Consider the following 22,228-nt stretch of genomic DNA (forward strand, 5'->3'; position numbering starts at 1 on the left):
AAGAGAATATAAGATTATATATAATTATTATATAATCTTATTATTATAATATTATATATTATAATAAATATATAATTATTATAAAAAATTATAATTATATATTATAACCTTATTATAATCTGTAATTGTTATATCGAATATAAGTGTATTGTTAGCATCACAACTCCAATCCCATAGGTCGATTTTCAAAGATCGTGTTCTTGTATTGTTTCAGGTTTCGATGGCGAGCAGTGCGAGGAGAACATCGACGACTGTCCAGGGAACCTTTGCCAAAACGGAGCGACCTGCGTGGACAGGGTGAACGAGTATTCCTGTTTGTGTCCCCCGTCGTACACAGGCACGCAGTGCGAGCTGGACGTCGACGAATGTTCCATGCGACCGTCGGTTTGTCACAACGGTGCCACATGCACGAATTCCCCCGGAAGTTACTCTTGCATCTGCGTGAACGGCTGGACCGGGCCGGACTGCAGCGTGAACATCGACGATTGCGCCGGTGCAGCCTGTTTCAACGGCGCTACATGCATCGATAGAGTCGGCAGTTTTTACTGTCAATGCACCTACGGAAAGACCGGTGAGTGCTCGAGCAATATCGTACTTATCGATAACGTATTCGGAGCCTTTTTCGGAACGATTCCGTCTCGTTGCTCACCTTGAAGCTGTACGTGCAGAGCACTGCTCGTAAATTATATTTTTAATTTCTTCGCCGAGATAATTGCTAATTGACTCTGCTCCTTTTCGCCGAAGTCCAAATTAATTGGTAATTGTCAATACATAGTAATTATCGGAACGACGGGATACTCGGTGTTATTGTACCTTTTGCAAATCGTTCGTTTCGCAATACCGTTTTTCGTTCGCTGGTTTCGGGAGATTTTTAATGGCGTACCGTTATGCAAATTTTATATTCTTCTCTTTTTTAAGCGAGATCATCGATCGTGGATCATTACGCGTGTCTCGGTTTGTGGAAGTTACGTTTGGGAAAGTTTGTATGTACCAAGAATTCGTTCGAGTATTTCTTGTAGTAAAGATACATATTAATCGTGTACGTAATAGTGCAGAGATATTTTCAATTTTGTCTTCGGGGTCGTTCAGTTTTTGTTTTCATTGTTTAAACGCGGTTGATATCACTTAGTATATTAATTGTCGATTGGTACGAATTGACTAGAAACAGTACGCATTTTAATCTCATAGAGAACAGTTATAAAATGACACATGTGTTAAATCAAATCTACTTAAGTACATACTACGGTCGAAATAACCTGTTTCTTATTTTTCTTACAAACTCTGGAGACATTTTCATATGAAACGCCAGAACAAGTTACATTATTGGAGCATATCTTATAGTTGACTGCGGATCCTTTGCGCAAAATAAAAATTCTATGCAGTTACTGTTATTTCCCGCAGTTATTGTTTTGTACTCCGTTTATGCGCTTTTGTGCATAAACGCATAAAATCCGTAGTTTACTTATAGTAGAAACATGAGACAATGCACAGCAATGATTCATCGGTAGGTAGCGTTAAAAACTCAACATTGTAAATAAAGATTCACGATCTAGTTACATCGCGAGATCGTGTTAAACGCGGCTTAACGATATAAATTTCTTGGTGCACAGAGAGCCCAGCAAAAATGGCTGAAAGATCTCATTTACGAGCCGCGATATCACGATTCCCTGGTTCGTTGCGATTCTTTTGTTGCCTCGGGGAGGCACAGCGCGTTCTTAAAAAGGCCCCGAACGACAAGGTGAGAGCGCGCGTTTCAGCGAATCGCGTCGATTAGCGTGGAACCAGCCACGCTCGATAACAAGGTTGCGGCTGCGGCCGTGTCGGTGTTATGCATCGCGAGTGCATCGACAGGCAAGTGCATCTGCACGTGCAACAATATGACGCAGCTTCGCCGCGGACGCGCAGCCCTCCCTCGGAATCCCGGGATTCCGCAGGCTCCGGCAGCAGCCTAGCCTTACCGAGCGGCGACCTTGAGGACTGAAAACGAGTTTCTGTCCTTACTTTCCTACCCGAGGCCGAAGGAGACGGTTTTCAGATCGATCGTTCCGACAGCGATCGCCAAATACAGGCATCCTTCTTCTGTCCCGGCATTATTGCGATTCCTGCGGTGCCCCGACCCGGCCAGGAACGACTTTTTCCAGATCGCAAGCTCGGGAAATCTTTAAATGAAGGAATTCGCGCCGCGGCAGCTTGCGGATTCCTTCGGAGACTTCGATGCCTGGTATGCTGTGCTCGGGCGCTTTTAACCCCTCGACGCCATTCAGGAAATATATATTGAATTCAATCTCTGTATTCAACCTCTGATTTTCTTTCGAACAAATTTGATGTTATTATTTATTTATTTATTTATTTATTTATTTATTTATTTATTTATTGCTCTATCCATAGTGATTCCTAGTCGCACGCCATTTAAATCCATGTTATTACAACTTCTTTATGCACAATATTTCTTTATATACGATATTATGAATTGTTGAGATGTTTTCGCTGTTCTACATTCGATCTACACATTTTAATTACAAACGCATAAAATTCGTACGTTTAATTTTAACATCATTTTAGTGAAACTGTTTTACGATTAATTTATTGTGTAATGAAGACAGTGATACATATTATTATTATATTAAATATTTAGAGATTTATAGAAAGTTGATGATAGTATCATTAATTAAGTATTATTGACTACACCATTACGTTGTTTAGTTTATAAATTAATAATAAACATTAGACTTCTAATATTTCCTGAACCATACATTTATTACAATATGATAATTTAAAAGAAGTATACTCCACATTCGAATAATAAACATTAACGGAAAACTTCAACGAAAGAAAAAGTTCAACATCTTTTATTAAAATTTTGTTTAAAAGCGATTTACAACGATACATTCATATCAATCAATCATCAATGAATCATTCATATCTCATGTCCTGACAAGGATCCCAGCTTTCATGGGGAAAGTATAATGTCGTATCGATCGTGTCGGCGTAGTACAATACCCTAGCTCGAAAACGTTTCTAACAATGGCCATAGGTTAACGGATTTACAATACGCACGTAGGCATAATGATGGTATCTCGAGGCCGTTTCTTGTACGTACGTACGCGGTTACAGTTAGTCGCGGGTGTAATCGCGTATCTGCGTGCTTGTTTACTCTAGTTTATATACGGACATCCGAGACATCGTTCCGTTATTGAGAACCGGGCGCGCGGTTCAAATGTCAGTGACCAAGAACGAACAACTTCTTAACGATCCCTCCATAATTACACAAATTTAGCTTCCTTTCTACACGCAATTTATAAAATATAGATGGTACTTCACATTTACATTTTTGCATTTAAAGAGCAGATTATAGTCCCCTATTGTAATAGATGAACTGATTTAAAAGGAACACGGAGTTATGCGTACGGATTCGAATGAATGTTAAACAAGAACTCTTAACAATTTATTATAATATACTGGGAGCTCGTTAATTATTTGCACTCGAATCGCACAAATTGCTTTAATATTTCTTTTGAAAGAATTATTCATATTATTCACATTATTAATCTATAACAACAAATGCGACTCATGATAAGCATTTAATGCATAATCCACGAAATATGAATGAAAGTAAGTAGAGACATACAAGAAACAAAAATTGTCCCGCTAGTCAGGGAAATTATTAAAAGGATTGAAGTTCGTATCTAATGAATTGTTAAAAAGCGTTTTATAAGAAAATACGCTCATTTTCATATACATAAAACGACAAAATCCTATAAAATAAAAATAAAATACTGTAGACCGTAAAAAATATCTTTGTTTAAAGCTTAAATAGCTTCGACTGCGAAGGGTTTAACAGTCTTTACTATAACTAAACCCTCGATAATTTTCAATGACAAAAAAATGTTCTTTCCTGACGGACAATTTGTTACATTATGATTTAAATTACAGTCGCTTCTCCGCGATCTTTTAAGAAATTCTCAGCTGTTGATCTCCGCCCGTTAGAAAGTTTTTTCGAGGACTGGCACTAGAATCTCGCTATTATGAAACGAAATCTTATTGTTCTACGGAACGATCTACCTAGTCGGTCGTATCACAAAATTCCCTGACGAAGCAATTACTACGGGACGAGCTAAAAATTGATTTCGGAACAAACGCTGGTACCGCGGCAAGGAAATTCCTCGCGAAATTCCGCGAATGTCCTCGCGAAGTTCGCTGCAGGGAGCAATTAGACCGACTCGGCCCGCGCAAGCCCGCCGGTATTCCGAGTAATTTACTGAATGCGAATGTCGAGCGTGGACCGACGAACGCTGGGATTTGTCACCGTTCTCCGTGTACCGGCTCTTCTACGATTCTCTCGAGCACGACGACGTTTCTGGCTAGGTTACGCGAGCCGAGCTATACGAGAGTCTTAATGATGTCCATCTTTGGCGGTTGCCGCCATGTTTGGCAGTCGGCGATCGACACTTTCGTCCTAGAAACGCACGCAATCCGCCGCGACGGGCGAACCATCTCCTTCGGTACAGTCGTCTCGTTGCGTGGATTTTTCGTTCGTACGACGTTCGAAACAATTCCTGAAGAGAAACCTCTGTGTCGCGTTTTCCAGGACTGCTCTGCCATCTCGATGACGCCTGCACGTCGAACCCGTGTCACGAGGGCGCGATTTGCGACACCAGCCCCATTAATGGATCGTTCGCCTGCTCCTGCGCGACAGGGTACAAGGGGGTGGACTGCTCCGAGGATATCGACGAGTGCGAGCAGGGTGAGTACCGATTTTTGTCATTTTTTCGCACGATCCGCGGATTTTCTGCAAAACAAATATTGCCTGCATCATTTGCAACAGCAGTTGCGTAGACACTGATTTCTTATCTCGATAGTTCTAATGAACTGGAAATAGTAAAACGGTGTTTTTGAATGAATTTTTTTACTGGTGTTGATTCATTCATTTCTCTTGTACATGCATAAAATCCGTATTATATAATTGCAGCATACAATTAACCTTTCGATTGGGATCAAGCAACATGCTCGCTGCTAGCGTTTATTTTATTCATTACGTTAACTCTTTGCGGACGAGGTTTTTTGTTTGAAAACACTGGGAATAATTTTTTTTTGGAACAAGTAGATTATTTATGCATGACTTCGATAATAAGAAAAATGAACAATATCTATACGTAATCTAACCTGTTTACAACATCTGGAATTATGCAATTATGAGAAAATGAATGACATTAGAAGAACTTAAAGATATCGTTGCATTATATTTTCAACTTATTATAATTATTAAACGAGGAAATTTTTGTCTAACTTATGTTTCACGCAATTAGCCTCCTTAAGTGATCTACGAAATTCAAGAGTCTAAGCTAAAATTGCTTGTCGCATTTTTCTGTTACTAAATGGTTTGCTAAGTAATGCTGTTCGTTTATTTAGTGAAGAATGAAAAAATATTTGAAATAGAATGGCATACAAAATATTTGATTCCGGCACTATTAAATTTTTAATAAATTAATGGAGGTGGCGGAAGATGCGCCCATTTTGACCGAAAGTTAGAGAACTTCCGGCTGAAGTCTAATATTTTAGCAGCAACTTTAAATTATTAATAGATTGCGGATTTTATGCATTTATGACAGAAATGTTTAGTTGCAACTTGAAACAGTTACAATACAACGAAAATTTGAAAAGTACCGATATATTATATTCAACTTACTAAAACAATTGAAGAAGGGAAGAATTTCCTAAGCGATTCTGTTTACTGCAACAAATGTAGAATAATTTTATTTTGTATAAAAATACATAGCCAAATTATTACAATTATCATTGCAATTATTTATATTAAATTTATTGACGTGGCTTATAAAATGTAAGATATGATACACACACGCACACACACGCGCGCGCGCGCGCACACACACACACACACACACACACACACACACACACACACACACACAGAGAGAGAGAGAGAGAGAGAGAGAGAGAGAGAGAGAGATTTGTAGTCAAAAGTAAAATAAAAGTCCCATTGATTTTAATTAATACACAAGTTTCTTTGCATTCTGACAATTCACTCGTGCCATAAATGTGTAGAGTACCGAATTCATAGTGCCGACCATCAATTTTGTTGTCTCGTCTGGAACAACATTGAATTTGATTAAATAAATCCATTTAGAAACGTCGATTTGGATTCAACATTTAACGATATAGAAAAATGTTTACATCCAGTATAATTGCAATCTTAGTGATCCATAAATATCGTAACTGTGTTGCTAAATTAATGTCCAATATAATGTCTCGAAAGCAATCTCGCTGCAGAATAAATGCGCGCCAACGCCTCACCATGCCCCATCGAGGATAGTTATTAATGATTCGTCTCGAGCGCTTGATGATTTGTCTCATTTTACTCAACGATGATTTCGCGCATGAACGGATCACAGAAGTATATCTTCGGGAATCTATCTGATCGATTCTATCGTGCTAGCTCGTACTCTTACATACATAAATTACGCTCATAATAAATCATGGTCTCGTGTATAGTACGGCATTATGTTCGTTAGAAAACTTCGAACACTTAAATGCAAAGTGCGTCTATTTAACGGACTGTGCGTTTATTTGCAAACTTCCGGACTATAGCGATTTATGAATATTTAAAGATGCAATGTTATTTAGATCGTAACTAATTAGATTCGCTTGCAGTTTATAAATGTTGGCATTATAAGTGTCTATAAGTATTACTAATTAACACTTTCGCAGCCACTATTTTAATACAACTATTTTAATTAATCTAATTAGTGTTGAAAAGTTAAGTTTTATGGAATTACTTTCATCTTATCTAATTTATCATAACAAGAATTGCACAAAATCTAAATAAATGGAATATTATAATACTCGGCGCGTTTCATTCTGTATTCAATTAATAATGAATATTATTAAATTTACTGCTCACCAAATAACAATTCAATTATTTGGATAACATAACAAATTTCGTAGTAATCCATTTTCAAATCTGAACAAATAATTTCACGTGACGCGGTAGTCAAAGTGCTAAAATGGGAGCTAACAATAAAATTAGATGGAGAAGAAGTATGAGATTTTTCTTTTTAATTTGTAATGCAATGGTTTAGTTTTAATGAGATAAATTCATTACATTGTAATGAATAGTTTGAGTGAGACGATGTTGTTTTAGTGGGATGATATTATTTTCAGTGTTCAAATATCGATTCGATTTCGAAGATCGGGAACAGTCAGTAGTTATTAGATTAATGTTCAGAATCGTACGAGAAAGCCCCTACGGTTCGGGCAAATTGAAATCCCACGCGTGGTATATTGCCGGACGGGAACCGATCGATCGCGATCGATTAACTCGGTTCTGGACGCGGTTCATTCATCCTGCGTGCCTCCATGTTGTTGCCTCCTTCCCGTTATTGCTGTTGTCGCCGATCGTGATTGATCCATCATGAACGAGGAATTCGTGATCGTTACGTTGCGGCAATCCTGTCTGAATACATCCGATTGTGAAACGATGTATCTCCGATTGCGAGTGCGAAAATATGCAACTCATTGAGGTCGTGTACGATACGAACCGATGCGTTTGTTATCAGAATGCAACAAGCGTATCGATTTGTTTGGGTATGGCAACTCCATTAACGATTTGACCGTCGTACCAACCACCTCAAAAATTTCATAAAATTACAGTATTTTATTCAACGAAATCTCCAAATTGAGAAATTAAGTCGTATGACATCATGTTACATTTTCAACGTTCTTATATTATTGATTAGCGTACGAATTCTTTTTCAAATCTGAAAAGCAGTGAAGAAGTTCAAAAGAATTTGACTAAAGTTGAAGAGACGTTTATTTTTATGGTTTTAATATTATATAAATTTTCATATGTTTTATGTTTTTAACGAGAGCACGAATCTGTTAGAATGAAAAAGAAACCTTTTATTCTCCGCGAGAAATGCCAAGTGGTTTTATTAATAATATCACTTTTATTATTAATAGTATCACTAATACCATTTGTACCGTTAATAATATTAGTAATACCATTTTCATTAATATTTATTATTAATGCCACCGTTTTGTTATTAACACCGACTTAAAATTTATAGTCCTCCTCACATTTATTATTCCACGTAATCACAGTAGTCGGGCATTTCACCAACAACGCGTCAATAAAATTGCAAACGGTTTACGGAGCAGACACGCGCGTTTTGCTTTTGTTTCGTGGAATTCCTCGCCGCGAAGTTTTATGGTGTTTTTCGATAGCAAGCCACGGAGTGAGGATGCTCGGGAGCAAGGCTGCAGTTCTCCCCAAACAGTTCGGATCTCTCGTTCGCGATCTCGTTCTCAAAGCATTCCACTCGAACACCTGTAGGGTGCACTGCACCTTAATAAGTATCCGACATCTTCTTCTTATTTCCATTTCGTATCTGCGGGCAAACTTGTCATTCGTAGGCCCTCCCGGGCCTCCCCTCCTCGGCGGATGAGTTACCCCGGCGCGAGAGAGCCTGCGATTGGAAGGTTCGATACGATGCATCGAGCAAGCAAGTCCCCGCTGCCAGAACAGCGACGATTATTAATAATTCCTCCAGGATAATTGATGGTCCGCCGGGGATTTATGTTTCGAACTGAGCGTTACACGGCGATATCGATCGATCGACAGTTGTCTCGGGAAGAATTTCATCGGGGTCCTTTGAATCCTATCGGTACACGCTCGGGGCATGGCTGTACGCATTACGCATTAACCCTTTGCACTCGAAGCCATTTTAACTCGATATCCAAAATAGTTTTTCCGATGTACGGTATTTGCATTTCGTACGACTAGACCGCGAACCTTTGTGCAAAATAAAAATTGTTCAAGTTAATTGTAAGTAACACAGGTTAAATGAAAGTTTTCTTTTAATAATTATAGCAAGTTGAAAATAACGCAACAATATCCTCGCATTCTTCTAATCACCTTACAATTTTGTATTCGATAATATTTTTATTTATAATATTTTATTTTTAATTATATTTTTCATTCATACGTAGCGATCGTTAAGCTTCAATGTGAAACCAGACTTTCGATTGCAACAATCGAGGTTTATAAATTAGTAATGGTAAAAGATCGAATGAAAATTGAATGTACAACATTGACCAAGGTTTTTGAACTGGTTACATGGTTTTCCCAAATGACTTTCTATTAAATAACAATACTGAATTGCGGATAAAATTGTTAGAAAGAGACACAAGTCAATATTTCATTTTTGATTATGAAAGCCGAAATAAATGGTCTTCGTTGTACAATTATTCAGTCTTTAATTCTCAATAAAATAAACAGTCTTATGGAAGCAACGTAACAATGAACGAACACGATGAATTAAGGTGGCAGGAAGAATGGACAGCGCCACTATAGTGGCTATCGCGGATAACATCTTTCAGAACGACACGCCACTATAGTGGCTTTCGCGGATGTCATCTCTCTGAACGACGCGCCACTATACAGGGTATCCCAAAAATGTCTCGCAATCCGAAAGTGGCGGGTTCCTCGGGTCATTTGAAGCAACTTTTTCCTTTACAAAAATGTTCTCCGAGGCACCGTTAACGAGTTATTAACGAAAAACAGTGACCAATGAGAGGCGAGCTCGGCTGGCGCGAGGCGACCGAGCCAATGAGCGGAACTGGGCTTCGTGCGCTGGGCCGCCTCGCGTCAGCCGTACTCGATTCCTTATTGGTCACTGTTTTTCGTTAATAACTCGTTAACGATGTCTCGAAGAAAATTTTTGTAAAGGAAGAAGTTGCTTCAAATGATCTAAGGAACCCACCACTTTCGGATTACGAGACATTTTTGGAACACCCTCACTCTAGTAGCTCACTCGCTCTCCGTTTGAATTAAATAATCATCTTCCTATGCATTGTTTCACATTTCTTTTGTCTTCATATCGATTTACAACAATGCCAACAATATACAGACGGAATATACAGCATCAGACTCCGTACAGTACATATCCGAATCTGCCGTCCAGGGAAATAGCCTCACGCAGAATTCAGCCGTACCTAAAAGGATAAAATACAAATTTTTAATACAAAGTACATTCTGCGTGGTCAATGTAAATCAGAAGCGCCGGAAATCGACACGCATTTTGCCTCGAAACGGTAGAAATTCAGGGTTCGTTCCGCACAGGCACGCGGGTAATGGGTTTGCAATTAACTGGCCGGACGGTCAGTAGTTCCTATTTAATTAATAGTCCCGCGGAGGATCGGGCCCAGCATGGGGCCCACACACCCCGACGATTTTCTTCGTACTCGCGGCTCCTCGGCGAGGTTTATCGCTGCGCACTATCACTCGGAATTCGATTTATGATATTGCGGTACCGGGCTCGCTGTCAATCTACGCCCGGGCATCGTTGACATGGAAATAAGTAGAAAACGTGGCTCGCAGTCGTGCTCGATCACCCGTGAACCAGGAAAAATGGTAATGGTCATGGTAACGAGAGAAAAGGACGCCGGGGATCACCGTTAACGTAAAAGGAAATCGATATCGGCAACGCCACGCCGCGAGACGGAAAAATCTTCGCCTCGAGCACCTTTTTCCCTCCTATTTAAACCCTCCACTTTAATATCGCGGCGGTCTGGTTCTTGCGAAACTCGTAATCGAGTTGAACTAGAGGAGCCTCGTGCTTTGCTACACATGCACTCCCGTCGTTTTATCGCCACGCAGTATGGCAATTTTCATTTCTCGGAACCGCGTATGTGCCGTATCTTGCGTAAAGAAAATTGTGATCGTGGAATTTCTTCGATAGGATTATCCTGACCCGTGTTCTATTTCTTACGTGGTATTTGCGTCTTCGGTTGAAAACATGTATAGAAATGTTGCAGGCGCGTGTGGAACTTCATGCAAGTTTTTTATTTTTGCAGACTTTGAGGAAACAGAAATCGGGATACAATTTTTATCTGCTCTTTTTAAGCGATATTTTATACGCGTTCTCGATAACGAATACGTTTACGGATAACTGAAAGTTGAAGCTGGTAATACAAACGATAGTGAATATAAAAAGTATATTTATTAATATAAAATTATGCCGGAGTTTATTAGTATAAAATTCTAAAGGAATTAATATAAAATGATGAAGGAATTAATTTAAACAAAAGTGAATACTTTTCTAACAAGATGTTGACACTTATTGTTATAACAATTATTGTGTTATGTTGAAAGAGAAATTTAAACCATCTTTTTCTGCATAATAAAGCTAACCGAAGTTATTAGATAAGGTTACGACTTGTTAGTACACGATTTAAATAATTAATGCCACTAAACCCATTTATTAAAAAGTTTTTAACTGTAAATTAGAAATATTCGGAAATCATATTTGGCGAAACTTTTTCACAAGTTTCTGAAATTCTAAGTAAAGAATGCACATTTAGAAAAAATATTCTACTGGAAAGGAAAAATTAACTTAAATTGAATGATGATCAAACACGGAAACAAATCCCAAATGCTAAACTTTATTATATTCATAAGAAATAATACTAACATCGATTGTCGATTTGTATTAAAGAAAAGTAATATAAAAAACAATAAGAATTCCTATTAAAAATCTATTACACAGTTAAAATTGCTATTAAAATCCTACTATAATTCAAACTCGTGTGAAAAATCTTTCATAATTTAATTTCACCTCTATTTAAAACCAATTATAATAACATTAATTAAATGTTTAACGGTTATCCTTCATAATTATTTGAAATTCGATTCAACTACATACGCGGTAAAAATACAAATTCAATCAGAATTCGTATCATTTGCATAATTATCCTGCGCATAATTGATGAAATTATAGTAAATGATGGCATTGTTTCAAGTACTTTTGTTCTGACGAAAACGATTAAAATAATTCTGGCCAGTTTTTAAGACCAAACAGTGCACTGCACGCCGGTATGGGAACTCGGAAAAAAGGCGGAGCCGTCGAGGGTGAGCATCAAGAGGAGCACTCGGAAATATATCCAAGTAAACCCTTTCATTCGCCGGATAATAAATACGCGCCGCCAGCCGTAGCTGAGCGCACCGGTTAATACGTTTCGTTCCAGACAAAGACACTTCATTAATAATCAGAAACACTTCTTTTGTATCGCGGCCGCTCTTCTCTCATGTCTCGTTCCCTCCCGAAGCAAGATGGACGCCGGCACAACTCTCGTACGCATTAGTAAACTCATAGTCGTGTTCCCCTGGCGCGTTAATCAACCGCGCCGGGGAATTAATTGGATTTCGGGGGTGAGCCTCGCCGATCAAGCTCGTCCGCCGCGAAAAGAGACACTGTTTAGATCATCGCGATCATTAGACCCGAGTAACAAGCGGTCATCCATTCATTTTCTGGATTCCATTAGGACACTTCGACCCCTCGTCGCACTAATTTAGCAAACATTCAACGGCATTGCGGCTAATCGGACAACTAATGCGCAGGTCCTTTTAATTGGCCCCAGTCGCGACGCAAGATTTATGCAACCTATGAATCCCATTGTTCTTCTGGATCTCCTCGAAACGATGGATTTGTCTAATTGGTATACTAAGACCGAATGCGTTGAAACTTTCCGCCATTTTTATTATAATATACGATTGACGTAAGAAATTTATACAATTATTTTCTACAATTTACAAATAATGTGAAGCCGGTCATTTTAACCAACAATTTGATCTGTGCAATGAAAATGACACAGTGCACTCTTTGAACGTCTTGTATCTCACAGATTCTAATCTTTATTACATCGAGTATGTGATTATAAAAAGTTACTTTTACATACATTAATATATTTTGAATTTTTACTAATGTTAACAGACGAATGGATGAGCATTCATCTTTTTACATGATCAAGACTTGTCTACTAAAATGGACATATGACATTCAACTATGTAAAATCAGTTGCTTGACGTACTTCATTAACAGAAAGAATAGAACAATTACCTCATGGTATTTCATGTGTCTAAATTTCTATTAATTATTTGAAATTCTACTTCTTACAATTAATATTTGTGAGAAATAGTATATCTATAGGAAAAGTGCAAGCACGTTTTATTTTGAAAAATAAGCTTCTTATATTTCTCTTAATCAGTTAATGTAATTGGAACATTTAACATCTATTTGCTTTTAACAATGTACATATCTCAAACGATATACATCTCAAATGTAAATACGAATGATGCTTGGTCGGCGAAATTTCATGAAAATTGTATTCAAATATTAAAGAAGATATTTATTTCGATGAATTATTTTAGGTTCATATCGTAAAATATATATTTCAATTAGTATCTCATTCGATACAGAAATAAGTTACTATTCCATTTGTATTTCCCAGTTGAAATATTTTTACCCTGGTCCGCAGATTATAGCGAATATAAGTTACTAACGAGTAAAAAATATAATATAACCAATAGTCAGTTTAAATCATCAGAAGGTGAAAATTCGGCCATTACTCTTATCTGTTAGATTCGCGCAAAGAATATCGTTTCCGTAATCGGAAAAAGTAGCAGACTGAGTAAATTGGATTCGTTGAATATGAATCTCTCGATGGCTATTACGCCGAAGGATATCAGCTCGCCAAAGTTCTCGCTCACGCTAAAGCAGTCGGCGTTCCAGGACCTGATTGAAATTCACGCATATCAAACCATGAGAGCGCTTAGGCCCTCGCGTGCCCTTTTTTCGCGTCCGAACCGCGTTTTATTTCCCGAAAAAACTGACGAGTTGCAGCGAATAGTTCCCGGGGATAGTTCTCCGGGAGAAAGCGTTTCGACAGTCCTGGACCAACTCCCCTGCACCAGATTTCAGCCGTTAAACTTTTTATAGCCGCATAATGAAATAAGGATCCCAGTTTTTCTGGGCGAGCCGGGGCCCCATTCGAGAACCCGTTCCCTTCGCCGGTAGACAGTACACCCGTGTGTCATGTTTCGAACGCGAGGATTGTAATTAGGAAGACATTACTCAAAGAGAGCCTTTTCCCCCCAGGGAGGACCAGAACGATTCTTCCTGGCCATTTTCTCGTCTTCGTTTTCTTGCGCTCGCCTGATCGCCTCTGGCCGCGTATGGGGGCGTTGATGAACTGCTCGTGGACAAAGTCGGCCGCTATTTACCGAAGATTTCATGATTACGGATTAATTCCTATGATCACGGAATATCTGAACGGAAATTGGTAAAGCGGCCGCCAGTGGACCGAGCTCGCGAATTTTAATCATTTTAAAGTAAGAAGGACAGCGCACTCATTAGTAGTTCTTTATTGTTTCGCTGATTCTTGCCATTGTTATGCACGTATAATATACTTTTATATGCAAAATATGTATAAAATATTTATCAACGTGTATGCATTTCTCATGCAAACTTAGAACTGAGCCATCTGGAATGTATTTGAAATTGTTAATTAAAAATATGCTAGGAATACGTTCGTAATATGGAGGAAATGTGATATGCAAGAAATATGCATTATGCGAGACGTATACAATAAGCAAAATAAAAAATATATTGTTCGATTCCACTAATGACGAAACAAATTTCTGTCCAGGTTTTCTATTAAATCATACATTTGCATAAACATTCGCTGTGTAGTAATAACCACGATTTTCTTTGATACACACAAGTTGATTTAATATATTTTAGATAATATATTTGTAGAATATGTTTTAGATAATACATTTTTAGAACATACTTTAGAGATAATAATTTTTATGGTATACATATTATATATTATGGTATATTTTAGATCGTAAATGATGAGCAAAGTAAACATATCCAGACCTGTTTTATAATTTTTGAACAGCCACATAATAGAATTTTGCATAAAAACAGCTAGATATTTGCATAGGGGTTGGAAAAAGGTTTTAATGTACAAAGTTACATACGTATATTTGTTTAGCATATGAATTTATATTGCATACATACATTGTATCTTAAGAATTTGCTCATACAGTTATTAATAATATTCTCTTGTGAAATAACTATAAATTTTTATCAACCACATGAAAATATAAAATATCTGTTATTCACTGATTATTAGAAACGCATAATAATAATTCCCAGGCTAGAAATAATAAAGTTCGTATCCCCCGAAAACCGTCTTCATTACTTTTTTGCGGGTACTTTTTTTTTACCGTCAACGGCATCGAATTTATCCAGCGGGATTTCTGCACGATCATAATCCATCAAGAGGCCGATTTTCCAGCAGCCCTGGTCCAGTTTAAGATTTTTAATACCGCCGGATGATTAGTCGAAGCTCACGCCCTCCTCATCTCATTTATCCTACTCCTTTGTTTCTCTTTGCGGCCTTTCGGTGGTACCAGTCATTAAATCCGGGGGAACGTCCACTTTCTTCCTGCTCATCTCATCCCCCCTTCTGCTCCCTTCTACCACCCAACGGTTACTTACGGCCTTCTCAGATTCTATGGGTCGATAAACGCGACAGCTCTTCTTGCCGCCAGCATTGAAATCTCCGAGGAGTAGCTCACCGATCGGTTTGTAATTATCGGCGAATCGACGACGCTTCCGAGATCGTTCGACCGCTGCACAGTGGTTCAACATCCCTAATTTTTCGCCGAAAGCTCGGGATTTCGACAAATGTTTTCTGGAATTTCTTTATTTAGGATTTTCGAGGTCGGCGATGACGAATCTGAAGCAAAAAATTTAAAATTCTTTTCGTAACATAGATCTTTAATTATGACGATGGGTTTCAATTAAATACATTTGCGGGGTGACGTTTATATTAGTAGATAAAGCAGAAAATGCAAAAAATGCAATTAGAAATAGCAATTCGTTACCTGCGATTCGTTTGAGTGATGCATACGGAACACTCAAATAACTCGGATGTCTACTCATGAAAACTCACGTAGAATTGAAGGCTACGGAAGTTCGCACTTCAAATTTACAAATTTTTTGTAGTATTCTTGAACAGAATTGTGCAAGCTTTCGTATGAAATAAATCCGATATCTATCATTTTTAATCATTTTAATACAAGCCTTATGAAAGTTTTAAGAGTTGTAAAATACATATAACTGCTCACATACATCAGAATGTAGCACAAACTTACACGTTTTTGTTTAATAACAAATAATTCAAGTAATCAGTTTTATTTCATCATATTTCGTCATATACAGTTGTCTGACAAACTGAACTTTGTGCAGCCATTTTAACTCGAAATTCAAAATAGTTCTTTTGATAACATTTCCATTTTATACAACCTGGAGCATTTCATACAAATGAAATTAAATGTTGTGACTCTTGCAACAGTTACACTGCTAACAGTCCTTTAAACATAAACAAATTTGATTTAAATTATTTTCGAACGTGGCATAACAACTTTTATGGCGCCTTAGGGTCGCTACTCGAACGCAAAGGGTTAATACTTGGGATTTCAAGGATTCAAGGGGTTGCCAGTTTAGAAGAAAAATAAATATCTCGAAACATCAAAGTCAGAAAATTGACTAATAGTTTCCTAACGATTTAGACCATTTGTTGCTCGCTCGATATAAAAATACCTGTTTATTATTGCATAATAACCCCCGCGGCTCCGCTTGCAACCCTTCTCATGCCCGGCATAATAATTCGAGCGGTTTATAGCTCGTGGCAAATCGGAAGATGAAACTTACGTATTCCGCTTTCGTTTAATCAAGATAATCCGAGGCCGAGTCGCCGTCGAGCTTGCGGATTACTTCGATAATTCCTTAATTACCGCGCGCGCGTCGGCTCCGTACCGATCGAATTTGCATTAGGGCATCGTAATATCGAGTTCTCCCTACAGCGAATAACGCTAACTCGTTTAATTGATATTTTAACGAATCCGGAAGATAAGCGCACTGCGGTTGTTAATTAGCTGTTCGTTTCTTTTCCACCGAGACCCTCCGCGGTACGTAAATCAAGAGAGGACTTTTTACAAACATCTTATTAATCCTTGTATTACATCGCCGTATTTATGCTTCCTCTTTCTTTGAAGGAAAAGCGAGAATTCATCTGCTTGAAATCGCATTGCAATATTTACTTGGAGAAGTTAGGCCCTGCGAAGAATCAAATTAAAATATTTAATAAACAAATTGATGTATGTACTACTCTTTTTAAAAGTATAGTCTCATAATTCGTTTTGAATGCCGTGAGAAAATTTTAAAACACCGTCATTATTGAAATCTGGCATGCTATCCAAGTAATTAAATAGTTATTTGTAGACAGCGGGGATCTTCATGCAAAATAAAAACTGTCTATCTCGATTGCAATAAAGAAAGATCGAATAAAAATACATTTACTTCGTTAATAAATTTAACAAGTTGAAAGTAATGTAATAGCATTCACTGTTTAATTATTCGATAAGTAGTAAATTGAATAATATTCGTTATTCATTACGTTAAACCCACCACCGCCAGTTAAACGATCATTTTCCAATTTTATACCTGTCTTTCCAACTATATTTCTTATTCTATATTTCTTTAAAACTATATTTCCTTATTATATTATAATTCGTTATCACAAAAATTGCAGATGATTTGAATAAATATAATATCATAACTAGACGGCGTACTTTATGCATTTATGGCAAAAAAATGGATGGCTGGAATTTGAAATAGTGAACAAATGAAAAGAAACTGAGAATGTGGATGTATTAGTTTCAATTGACTAAAATTATTCAAGAAGGACAAAAAATTTCGGTTGGCTCCTATGTTTTGCAATCGACGCAGACGAGCATTATTTTGCATAATAAGATGAAACGAATCAATCCACGGCTTTAATTAGATACTTGTCTGGACGTCCAGATAAATTTCAGGCGGCACGCCTCTATCGATTTCGCAAAACCGAACCCGCTGGAAAAAGTCACGATCGAGTCGCGTTGGACGTCCCCGCGGACGTCTCAAGCAGACTCTGGGCAAAACACGCAGCGGCCATTTGGGCCCGTGCCCGTTCCCGATGACGTTAATTGCAATTTTATTCGATCCCGAGACCGCGGCTCGATGAAAATCCCGTTTTCGTGGCAGTGTTTCCAAGTTTTTCGGATCGGGTTCCCACAAAGGAAAAGCAGAGGCCCGTGGGGAGATTTCAGGGAACGCGGCAATTTATTCGTCGCTGTTCCCGCGAGGGACGTCCGTCCCGGAGATAAGGTTGTCTCCTGTATTTCGTGCGAGGTTCTTTCTTGTGGTTCGCCCAGAGAAGAAGTCTTCCGTCCCTCGGCTTTCCCTTCCTCCCTCGGGACTTATAAATATTTACGCTGAATTCCTGAAAACGCCGGTCCATTTGCAGCGAAGGACCACCACCGCAAACCGGGTCGCTCGGCGACCGCGCGCTGGTCGTCCGGTGTTGTATTACGACGGCCATCTTGCCGGGTCCTGAAATTCTCTGAGGCCCGCGAAGGTGACACCGTCCGGACGTCATAATTTGTAGCAGCGAAATGAAACCGTCTCGCGAAGACTCTTTTTCGATTATTCTCTTTTTCATACGTTCCTCTGAAGATCCAGAGATTTTTGCTTCTTAGAAAGATGGCGTCCCTGGCACTCGCGAGTCCTCTTTTTAAAGCGTTGATAGACGCCTAGATTCGTAATGTGTGAATTATTTCTCATCGAATTTTAGAATTATTTTACATTGCATTTTAGTATTATTCTCAGCGATTGCACTGAATGAGAATCGACTTTCATAATGACGCTAAAGAACAACTATTTATTAAGTGACGCGGATGACGAAAATATTCCAATCTAACACTGAACCTAGCGAGCCCTATAATTGTTTTATTAGAATGATAAGATTGTTCGATTTATTTTGATTTTTCGCCATTTTTAGTATATACTATTCTTGGATTAGGAAATATGTTCAATCATTTTCTATGAAAGAACACGTATAACTATGGCGACTTTCGAACAGAAACCGTGAAACTGGTCATTTTAACCATTTCGGTGGGTTTAGTACACTGAAAGTATGTGATTTAATTTATCTCGTTTACGATAAGAATGAGAGTGGATCGAATGCAGAACATTTAAATCTTTATTTTGCATAAAAATCTGCGATCTAGTCAGAATTAAATATTTTAAGGGGACATCGATCTAAAAAGCAATGAACCAAAAACGAATGATGAGTAAAAGTGGACTCTTTCATATATGAATGAATATTTTAAATGAATGAATATATTTTAAATATGAATGAATATATATTAAAATGAATATTTACTATAATAAGTAGTTAATGAAATAAATACCAAATTATACGCTATAGGTACGGTAGAAGATCATCTAACAGAAGAGTTACTTAGTCGTTGTATCAGATTTCATCTTTATTGATAGAAAATTTTGATATCAGAGTTCTGGCGACACAAAGTCGACAAGCGCATCGCGCCATTCCGCGACAGAAATCTCGATCGAGTTTACAATCGAGTTTAAAGTGTCGATGAATCCCGGATGCTCTGGGGTTCGCGGAGGCTGCCAATAAGACAGCGAGAGAATATTTCGCCGATATTAAATTTCTTGCTGTTCTCTTTTTTTTTTTGTCTGGAACATAACGGGCTTCGTGTGAGTTCCGCAAGTTCGCTCATTGCGTGCCGGTGCAAACAACGCGGCAACGCGTAACGAAATCCCTGTTCCTCGGGCTTCCTCGCCTCATCCTCCGTTTTCGTGGCGAAGTTGACTTGGCCGGATCCTCGTCGAAGGAACCCGGGCGGCTCCTCCGTTCGCTACCTGCCGGCTAAACAAAGACCCATTGTTACACCGAAATTTGACAACGTTGCCCTGACAATGGTAAACCGATACGAGCACAGGCAGTTCGTATACCTGGCCGGTGGACGCCGGCATACCTGTAGCACCTTGGAAATCCTGGCTACCGCTGGATATTGCCAATGGGACCCATTCGACTGTATCCTCTTGCTAGAAATCGGCTGATATCGATTTTTCTACGAACATCGATCTACCTGTACATTCTTGGGTCAAAGTGGAAATTTGGTGACGAACGTGGTACATACTTGGCGCCTTTTACTGAATAGGGAGGTACATTACTGAGTTCGGCGTTATTCGAATTGTTCGAATTTATTCGAATTGTTTCGAATTTATTCGAATTTTTATAGAAGAATTGTTTGAATGAATTCTTTTTAATTGTATATTTTATTCGAATAACAATAATTCGATATTCCAAACAAATTATTACATCTATTTATCTGAATAATTCTTTATTATTCATTCGAATAACAATAATTTAATATTCCTAACAAATTATTACATCTATTTATCTGAATAATTCTTTATTATTCATTCGAATAACAATAATTTATTATTCCTAACAAATTGTTTCAGCTATTTATTTGGATAATTCTTTATTCTTCATTCGAATGACAATAATTTATTATTCCCAACAAATTGTTCCAGTTATTTATCTGAATAATTCTTTAATCTTCATTCGAATAACAATAATTTATTATTCCTAACAAATTGTTTCAGCTATTTATTTGGATAATTCTTTATTCTTCATTCGAATAACAATAATTTAATATTCCTAACAAATTGTTTCAGCTATTTATTTGAATAATTCTTTATTCTTCATTCGAATGACAATAATTTATTATTCCCAACAAATTGTTCCAATTATTTATCTGAATAATTCTTTAATCTTCATTCGAATAACAATAATTTATTATACCTAACAAATTGTTTCAGCTATTTATTTGGATAATTCTTTATTCTTCATTCGAATGACAATAATTTATTATTCCCAACAAATTGTTCCAGTTATTTATCTGAATAATTCTTTAATCTTTATTCGAATAACAATAATTTAATATTCCCAACAAATTGTTTCAGCTATTTATTTGAATAATTCTTTATTCTTCATTCGAATGACAATAATTTATTATTACCAACAAATTGTTCCAGTTATTTATCTGAATAATTCTTTAATCTTCATTCGAATAATAATAATTTAATATTCCTAACAAATTGTTTCAGCTATTTATTTGAATAATTCTTTATTCTTCATTCGAATGACAATAATTTATTATTACCAACAAATTGTTCCAGTTATTTATCTGAATAATTCTTTAATCTTCATTCGAATAATAATAATTTAATATTCCTAACAAATTGTTTCAGCTATTTATTTGAATAATTCTTTATTCTTCATTCGAATAAATTATCCGAATAAAATTTGTAAACTTATTCGGGTGATAATGTGAATAATTGTTAGCTGTTTATTCTAAAATTCACATTTAATATAATGACAAGAATAAATTCACATTTATTCTAAAAAGGCTAAAGAAAGGTTAAAGTCTAGAAGGTTCAAAGTGTTCGAAATATGTTGCTTTTCCCGATTGACAAATTATTTATTCTGCTTTAAGTTTTCGGAAATGTCGAATTTTGTGGATGAATAAAATCGAATTTTTTCTCAAACAGCAAAGGAAAGACTACTTAGATAATTAGGTAGAATTATATAATGAATGATTCCTTTCACGTATCTTATGTAACAATAATTCTTATCTCGCAATAATTAATCGACTTTCCTGGACGATACTCCAGTAGAACAATTTAACTGCTGCTTCTTGAAAACAATTTATAAGAACAGACCTATTTTGCGAACATCTTCAGTTTCGAGACCCTGGAGTGGATCAACAATTTTCACAAAAAAATGTACAAGAATTTACATTACTCAGGCCAGTGATTCACCAAGTGCACCCTTGGCGCGAGACGTCGTTTTTCTTCCCGTAAGGAGATCCACTTGAACGGTACTCGTTCGAGAACGTTCCAAATTGCCCAAATGTCTAAGCAAAATAATGGAAACACTTGGATCCGTCGGGACAGCAAAACAGGATGCTGTTCTTAATAAGATTTTACCGGAAACGGAGGCTTGGGAGCGCTCTTTGTCCGACTCGAAGCGTCGCGTCGCGTCGTCTCGAGAGTGGCACAGTGGTACCGAAGCGCAAACGAATCTAATTAAACGCTAAACTGTTATTTTAAGTTTAATAAGAAGCATAATGATCTCGCGGCTGGAGCCGGTGCTCTGTTATTATCAAGATTGCATATTTTCTGGTAGATTAAGTTCCCTAAGAGCGGGCCGGCCCGCAAGAAACGCGAGACGAGATCGAGCGAGCCCGCTACCGACCGTACGAAACTCGCAAACTGCGCCTCCGAGGGAATACGATTGATCGATTATCCGCGATATTACGTGCGTGTATGCACCTCGGGTATTACGGAGCCGGCGCGAGTTCGCCGCCGGCCGAATCGTGCTCCGAAATTTTTGCATTAAGCCGCGCCGGCGGTGGTCTCGAATAGGAACGATCGCGAGAAAT

General features: G+C 37.7%; 1 protein-coding gene across 3 annotated transcripts in view; it reads left to right on the plus strand.

Moving 5' to 3' along the window:
* Positions 1 to 22,228, plus strand: part of N (neurogenic locus Notch protein) — a 491,366-nt gene that overhangs the window by 309,033 nt on the left and 160,105 nt on the right. For all 3 annotated transcript variants that reach the window (XM_033467199.2, XM_033467200.2, XM_076527805.1), the window contains 2 exons: positions 215 to 571; positions 4,589 to 4,744. In XM_033467199.2, the coding sequence (XP_033323090.1) occupies positions 215 to 571; positions 4,589 to 4,744 (513 nt within the window). The remainder of the gene's footprint in view (positions 1 to 214; positions 572 to 4,588; positions 4,745 to 22,228) is intronic.

This window comes from Megalopta genalis, chromosome 1 (assembly GCF_051020955.1).
Source record: "Megalopta genalis isolate 19385.01 chromosome 1, iyMegGena1_principal, whole genome shotgun sequence".
Classification (NCBI taxonomy): domain Eukaryota; kingdom Metazoa; phylum Arthropoda; class Insecta; order Hymenoptera; family Halictidae; genus Megalopta; species Megalopta genalis.